Raw genomic sequence first — 8,404 nt, 5'->3', positions numbered from 1 at the left:
CAACATTATGGAATCATTACAACAGAATTCTTTCCTTCTCTGGTTTTCAGATGTCTCAGATGTCTGTGACCCAGACCACCAGCTCTGTTCTACTATGGAGGCTACAACCTGCAATGGATCGGTGGATGGCTCTACTGTCTTCTACCTGGTGGGAATCCCCTCTCTGCCAGAGCTCTTCTACCTTCCTGTCTTCTTCCTCTTCCTCCTCTTCTACCTGCTCATCCTGGTGGGGAACACCCTGATCCTGGTGGCCGTGGTGACAGAGCCCAGCCTCCACAAGCCCATGTACTTCTTCCTAATCAACCTCTCAGGCCTGGACATCCTTTTCACCACAACCACGGTCCCTAAGATGCTGTCCCTATTCCTGCTGGGAGACCACTTCCTCACCTTCCCTTCCTGCTTACTGCAGATGTATCTCTTTCAAGGCTTCACCTGCTCAGAAGCCTTCATCCTGGTGGTCATGGCCTATGACCGCTATGTGGCCATCTGCCGTCCTCTGCACTACCCTGTTCACATGACCCCACAGACAAACACTGCACTGGCAGCCAGTGCCTGGATCACTGCCCTCCTCCTGCCCATCCCAGCAGTGGCACAGACCTCCCAGATGGTATATAATAACATCGCTTATATCTACCACTGCTTCTGTGACCACCTGGCTCTGGTCCAGTCCTCCTGCTCAGACACCAGCCCCCAGACCCTCATGGGTTTCTGCATTGCCATGGTGGTGTCCTTCCTTCCCCTCCTCCTGGTGCTTCTCTCCTATGCCCGCATCCTGGCCTCAGTGCTGCGTATCAACTCCAGGGAAGGGCGTTCCAAAGCCTTCTCCACCTGCAGCTCCCACCTCCTGGTGGTGGGCACCTACTACTCATCCATTGCCATAGCCTATGTAGCCTACAGGGCTGAGCTGCCCCTGGACTTCCACATCATGGGCAATGTGGTGTATGCCATTCTCACACCAATCCTCAACCCTCTCATCTACACCCTGAGGAACAAGGATGTCAAGGCAGCCATCACCAAAATTGTTTATCTCAAAAGTATGATGTGAATGTTTGATCTCTTAATGCAGCTAACTCTACCCCCAGGACTCCATCCAGCAATGTTTATCTTAGAGAAGAAGACTCTGAGTGGTCCAGTCCTCAGAGAAGAAACTCAGTAAATATAACAGAATGGACAAATTAATGAATGCAATGATGTACAATAAAAATTCACTCAAGCAAATAGCACTAAATTCAATCTGTATAGCTTGGTTCCTGTTTTTCTTTTTCCTTTGTGCAATGTAATAAGGCTAACCTTTATTTTTATAAGACTCCGAGGTTGTATAAAAGTTTCACTACTGGATAATTCAAAAACATTCACTAAAGTAGAAAAAAATCTGCATGGCAAGAAAAAAATTCTGTATAAGCAAAGTGTATTTTAAAAATTGGAGACTTAGAACCTGGAAACAACCTAGACGCCCCTCAACCAAAGAATGGATAAAGAAAGTGTGGTGAATCTACACAATAGATTATTACCCAGTTATAAAAAATAATGACATCATGAAATTTGCAGACAAACAGCTAGAACCAGGAAAAAATCATCCTGAGTGAGGCAACACAGTTCCAGAAAGACAAACATGGTGTGTACTCGCTCATAAGTGGATATTAGGTGTCAAGTAAAGGGTAACCTGTCTACAATCCACAGACCCAGAGGGGCTAGGTAATAAGGAGGGCACAAAGAGGGACGAATGGATTTCCCCGAGAAGGAGAAATAAAAGAGATCTCCTGGGCAAACCAGGGTTGGTTGAGGGAACATGAGAGATAGGGTTGGGTAGGTTGGGGTCTGGATGGAGGGGGAGACTAATAAAAGAGATGTCTTGATAGGGAGTGCATTTCGGGGTTAGGGAGAAACCTAGTACCAGGGAAACTCCAAGGAATCCACAAGGATGTCTCCAGCTAAGACTCCTACCAATAGTGGAGAGGGTGCCTGAACTGGCCATCTCCTGTAATCAAATTGATGACTACTCTAATTATGATCCAGTAACTGATGAAAACAGATGCAGAAATCCACAGTCAAGCATTGGGCCTAGCTTCAAGAGTCCTGTTGAAGAGAGAGAAGAGGGACTGTGCCAGCCAGGGGGTCAAGGTCATGATGGGAAAACCCACAGAGACTGTTGACCTGGGCTCATGATCTGGATCAACAGCTAGGCAGCCAGCATGGGACCAGCCTAGGCCCTCTGGCATGTTTGTGACAGTTGTATAGCTTCGTCTGTTTGTAGGGCTCTTAACAGTGGGGCCAGGACATGTCCCTGGTGCTTGATTTGGCTTTTAGGAACCTATTCTCCATGCTGGGTTGTCTTGTCCAGCCTTGATGCAGAGGGAGGAGCTTGGTCCTATCTCAACTTAATATGCCATGCTTTGTTGACTCCCATGGGAGGCCTGCCCCTTTCTGAATGTAGCCAGAGGAGGAGTGGAATGGAGGGGTGGAGAAAGGGGAAAGAAGGAATGGGAGGAGAAGAAGGAGGGGAACCTGTGGTCGGGATGCAAAATAAATGAAAACATTTAATTAATAAAAAATAATTTAAAAAGAAATTCACTTAGAGAACACATAAAATAAAATAAAAATTGGAGGCTAGAGAAATAGTTCAGTGTGTAAAACACTTGCCATTCGATCATGAGGACCTGAGTTCAGGTCACCAGATTCCACATAAATTCGGTTGTGGTGGCACCCATCTGAAATCCCAGTGCCCCTACAGCAAGATGAGAAGTGGCAGCAAGAAAACACCCAGAATGACACAGACCAGCCAGCCTAGAACAAGTCACACAGGGAATAAGAGCTCCCATCTCAAGGTAGAAGGGGAGGGCTGACATGTGATGTTGTCCTCTGACCTCTGCAGGTATGTGCTACGGCATACCTGTGCTACCATCATACACAGAAACTCAAAAATGCACACAGAGTTTTAAAAAGTCTGCATGACAAAAGATATCCTGTCTATAAAAGAAAAGACATATGACTGCCCTGGGGATGTAGCTCAGCAGAAGGGCAGGAATCACCCGTTAAGCTTAGCTTTTGACACACAATGGTCATATTTAGATGCAGCAAAAACTCTACATTTGTATTAGTCACTTTTCCCATAACTGTGATCATAACGGAAGGGTGGTCGAGGGAGAGGCCTCTCAGCAGCACCTTCACTTTTTACCTTCCTGAAGGTGGTTAAAGCAAGTCCACGAACACCCAGATAAAGAATTAACAGATGTTTATTTGGGGAGCACTCACAGTTGTGAGTCTCCTTCTGGAGATTCAGCCTCTGCCCTTCAGGATCCTCCATCCACAACCCAAGAGAGCTCGAGACAGCCCCTCCTCTTCCTTATAAGGGGTCACGTTTGCACACTCTGAAGCCACACCCTAAGGTGTGGCTATTACCTTAAGTCTATTGGTGGAACAAAATGCCACTACATTTCCCTTTTTTTTTATCTAAATAAGAGGGTTTTAAATCTGATACGAAAGCTATATACAATGATAACAAATATCAAGTATAGTCCAGGAGAAAGAAAGGTAAATTACATAGTTACAGAAAAAATAAATAAAAGAACTGAGCCATCATATAAAGGCTGTGGGGTACCCACAGTTGTTCACTGTCTCTATTACTATTACCTCAGGTCTATTGTTGAAACAAGATGCCATTACACCTTTCCTTGACTGCATTGCTTGAACACTGTAACTTAGAAGGAGAGGAATCTCAGATGCTACAACATTTAGATTCTTTTTCATAGCTCCGTGCTAGTTGTGATGATTGCTGGCCAAATGAGCAACCCAAAGTCTTGGCTTTTCCAGTGAAATTAAATCCTACCCTGCCTTTAACATGGCATCTGAATGTCATGAAAGCCATGCAGTAGTTGCTGTGTGTGAGATGACAGATGTCAGTTTCCATACACAATGCAGTTATTAGAATCCATAAGAATGAATTTAAACATGCCAGAGAATTATAAACAGCAAGCCCAAGGATGTATGAGCCCTCAGGATTTTTTGATTTGGAAGGCACATTATGATCAATGTGAACTTCAGGTTGAGAGAAATTGAAACTCAGGTATAGCATTGAATATGGAGACCTTACAGGGGGAAGTAACATTTTCATCACCTGCTGAGCAGGCTTCTGGATCTCTTCAGTATTTTGACCAAGTTCATCTGTGTTCCCTAAGAACTCAGAAGGCTGTTCAGGGGACACAGCAAATTTCAAAGATTTAAGACAGGGGCCTACTGAGCCTTTTACTAAATTACTGGTGAGTACAAAGTTCCATGGAATCAAAGTACAGCAAATTGAGGCAGTTGACATACTGGTACACCAACTTGCCTTTGATGGGGTCACAGTAGAGATACAGAGGGTATTATGTCAGATAAAGAATGCCCCTCTGAATGATTGGATCCTGTCATGTCAAGAAATATATTGCCCCTGTCTCTGCAGAGGCTCTTGGAGCAGCCCTAAAGTTTAATGGCCCTTGTTGGTCCTGTTAACAAACCAAACATTTTAAGAGCAACTGCCCAATGCAGGAAAGGGTACTTCCAAAGAGCCACCTACTAAATGCCCCAGATGTCCAAAGGGCAAGCACTGGGTAAAATATAGTAAATCTAAATATGATAAGATGGACAGCCCCTGGTCCTATAAGCTCCCCCCAAGCCCTCAGCCCCACCTACAAGATGGTTGTCTTTTGTTTGTTGGTTGGTTTGTTTTTCAAGAAGGGTTTCTCTGTGTATCCCTGGCTGTCCTATATCTCATCCTGTAGACCAGGCTGACCTCAAAATCAGAGATCTGCCTGCCTCTGCCTCCCGAGCAGTGAGAGTAAAGGTGTGAGGGGGAGGTGGTCTTTCCCCAAAAGATTCTCTCAGATCAGATGGATATGAAAAGGTCACAGTCTAAGGTGTACTGGACTGTCCCATTGAGTTAGTAAAGCCCAGATGGCTACATATTGGGAAGGAAAAAGATCTAAGGGAATTACAGATACCGAAGAAGATATCTTCATTATTAGGGCAGAGGAGGTATTCACTGAATGGGTTCTAACTACATGTCCTACTGTGGAGAGTGTTGGTAGTCCTGTCATTCTAAAACACCCTTGACCTTTCTTACACGGAAGGACTCTGACAGACCCACCAGAAATGCTAAGCCTTTGACTCTTGAAGGTTTATCTAATCATCTCTGGGGAAGAGAAGTATTAGAAATGGCTGCAGCCATGCTTACCACTGATGATAAAGCCTTTTATGATGACCTAGAGACTGTGAGAAAGGAACTACCTCCTCGATTCCAATACTAAGGGCCATTGTTTCACTTCCTGAGCCCATAAAAATTCAATGGAAGAGATGAACCTGGCCTTAAGTAAAGAGAAACTGCAACAAGCTTAGGTATTAGTATAAGAACAGAAATACATGAACCAAGACTTAGTCCCTGGAACTCTATCTTCGTCATTTGAAAAAAAAAAAGCTAAAGGAAAATGGAGATTATCACATGACTTAAGACTATTAATGCACAGATGAAAAGATGAAGTCTTTAAAGCCTGATACCGAGAAGAGACCCTATTAATAAATACAGCCATGGATATCAAAGGTTGTTATCACTCTAGCCCACTGCACCAAGAGGCTAGAGAAATGTTTGGTCTTCCTGTACCTGTACAAGACAATGCAAATCCTGCTCAAAGATGGCAAGGGAGAGTATTGCCTCAGAGATGAAAACAGTTCTACTCTGTGTCAATATTATATATTTCAGGCTTTTCATCCTTTGTTAAATGACCCACCTGTCACATATATTCCTTATATGGATGACATTTTACTTGCTTATTATGATTCTAACAAATTAGGGGAAGTTTTTCAACTAGCTATGAGAAGTTTAAACAATAGAGGTCTCAGAGTTGCCTCTGACAAAAACACAGTGAATCTTGACTTTTAATTTTCTGGGATCCCTATGAATTCACACACAGTATCCGTAAACCCTCCTCAATTTAAAATACCTAATCAAATCATGTTAGGTGTTCTTCAAAAGCTATTGGGAGACATTAATTGGAATAGGTCATTTCTACAGGTCACTACTGGTGATTTGCTTCCCCTCTTTCAGACACTAGAAGGAGACCCAGACCCTTCCTCAGTGAGATTCATAGATCACAGAGCTCTATTGCTCCAGGCAAGACTAAGGAGTCACTAAATGCACTAAAACTGTTGCTATGGGATACCACAAAGGAATTGCCCATTTGATAGCTACTCATCCCCTTCTCACTGGACTACTGTTTCAAAATGCAAACCATCCTATTGAATGGATCCATTTGTCCTCACATTTCCCTTCAAAGATTACAACACCAACTGGATATGTTATATATCTTGATAATACAGATGAGACACAGAGTGGTTCATGTAATTACTATGGAGCTGGATATTATAATTTGGTCTTTCAATAAACATATAATTGATTCTCTTTATAATAACTTTTTGTTCCAAGCTAGCATTTTTGGTTTCCCAGAAAGATTGGACAATCATTGTCCTCCATGGAAGCCCACATGTTTAAGACAAACCACTGAAAAGAGCTTTTCTCCTGTCAGTTCAAATCCTGTACCTGGAGCACATATAATATTCACTGGTGCTATTTCCATGGAGGAATGGCCTGTGTGATACTCAATATTGCTATCAAGAATTTAAAATTTGGAATGCTGTACCAGAGAGAGCTTCCCCACAACATTTAGAGTTAAAAATTGTACTCATAGCCATGAAACACAAACCTTGACCTATTAACCTGCAAGCTGACAGTATTTACTGTGCTCGGTTTATTCCTAGATTACCTGCTACTTTCATAAAGACTAAAATTATGACTTCCCTTGACATCTGTACTTTAGCTTTGCAAGCTGTATTGCAACAGCAACAACATCCTATTATTGTGTCACTTATCAGTGCCCATATCTTCTGGGGATGCTAACTAAGGAAATGCTCTTGCTGAGGAGGTATCGTGGCCTCTAGTGGCCTCCCTCTGGCAGGACTCTGTGATTATGCACAATCACTTTCATCAATCTGCAGGATCTTTAAGGGCCCTTTTCCCTGCTTTAATTCATCATCAAACAAAACAGATTGAGGGTGTAATGCCTGTGCTACCTTTCTCTCTTCAAGACCTCTGCAGTCAGCATGGGTCAATCCCTGGGGACTACAGTCACTGGCATTATAGCAAATGGATGTCATGCATATCTCTTCATTTTGTAGGCATAACTCATGGCACAGTAGATTCTTATTCTCACCTTCTTCTAGCCACACTATTGACAGGGGAGAGGGCTCTCATGTCATTTCTCATTTGCTAAAATGTTTTGATTGCAGGAGTGCCCTATACTGTAAGAACAGACAATGGCCCTGCTTCTCTCTCTTTTGCCTCTAAACAATTTAATCTCCAATGGAAAAGTCAACATGTTACTGGGATTTTATATAATTCCCCATGTGACGCTGTAGTGGAGAGCACACAACAACTCAAAGAACAAATTGATAAATTCAAAGAGGAGAGTATGGATCTGAATAAGGCTCACCCTCAACATCTTAATAATATGGCATTATTTACTTTATTTTTTTGCAAACAGATGACTAGGGAAATACTGTAGCTCATAAACATTGGGCACCATTGTCAGGGCCTATGTGGTTACTTCTGGTGACCTGGAAAGATGCAATAATAGGCAAATAGCAATCACCAGCGCCATTACTTACCATTAGGAGCAGTTTCCCTTGTGTCCTTCTAGAAAATGGACCAGAAGCTATCTGGATCTTGGGTGGGCTCATCAGACCCTGGACAGGTGATGCCAGCAATGAAGCAGATGAAACTGAGCAGCTGCAAGAGATGGCAGCAAGCACCTATTCTGCTCACGTGTTTGCTTGCTGCACTGACTCTAATGCCAGCCCTGGAAATTATTGGGCATTGGTATCTAACCCTGCCTTATATCAGGGGTGGAAGCCAGAGGACCTGGCCTTCACCTGTTTGCTAATGACTCCAAACTATTTCCTGATATGCATCCTATAAGAAGATTCTAAAATTTGGGAAGACACCACTCCCATGCCCAGATACCATCTTTGTTTTCATAACCCTTATAATCTATCTATGTTATTATCCCTTTAGTAGTAATATATTGGATGGCATGTTCTGCTCATTGATCAGGAGGCTCTTCTCTCAGAAAAGCAAAATGATACAGAGCGGGGAACTGTAGGAGAAAATGCAGGCATGACCTGGAGGCCAGCCTACTTGACATACTGCACTTCTAAATAAGAAGTAAGGCACACCATGCTCCCGAGTATTCCCAGAAGCCAGAACACTGAAGTCTGAAGCAGCATGAGTAGCTGGTAGCTGTCCTGTGGATGAGTCTGCACTCTCCAAGTCTCCTTCCACATAGACACTGGTGGCGTGAGCGCTCATACCCAGTCTGAG

General features: G+C 43.3%; 1 protein-coding gene across 1 annotated transcript; it reads left to right on the top strand.

Annotated features, from left to right (window-relative positions):
• LOC121135321 (olfactory receptor 2AT4) lies at window positions 1-1,228 on the top strand. Its single transcript, XM_040733849.1, has one exon. The coding sequence runs from the start codon at window positions 8-10 to the stop codon at window positions 1,043-1,045; it is 1,038 nt and encodes a 345-aa protein (XP_040589783.1). The 5' UTR covers window positions 1-7; the 3' UTR covers window positions 1,046-1,228.
• The last annotated feature ends 7,176 nt before the right edge of the window (window positions 1,229-8,404 follow it).

The sequence above is a fragment of the Mesocricetus auratus genome, unplaced genomic scaffold, assembly GCF_017639785.1.
Source record: "Mesocricetus auratus isolate SY011 unplaced genomic scaffold, BCM_Maur_2.0 Super-Scaffold_4256, whole genome shotgun sequence".
Taxonomy (NCBI): Eukaryota; Metazoa; Chordata; class Mammalia; order Rodentia; family Cricetidae; genus Mesocricetus; species Mesocricetus auratus.
The sequence above is the reverse complement of the archived record's forward strand: the minus strand, read 5'-3'. Positions and strand labels throughout refer to the sequence as shown.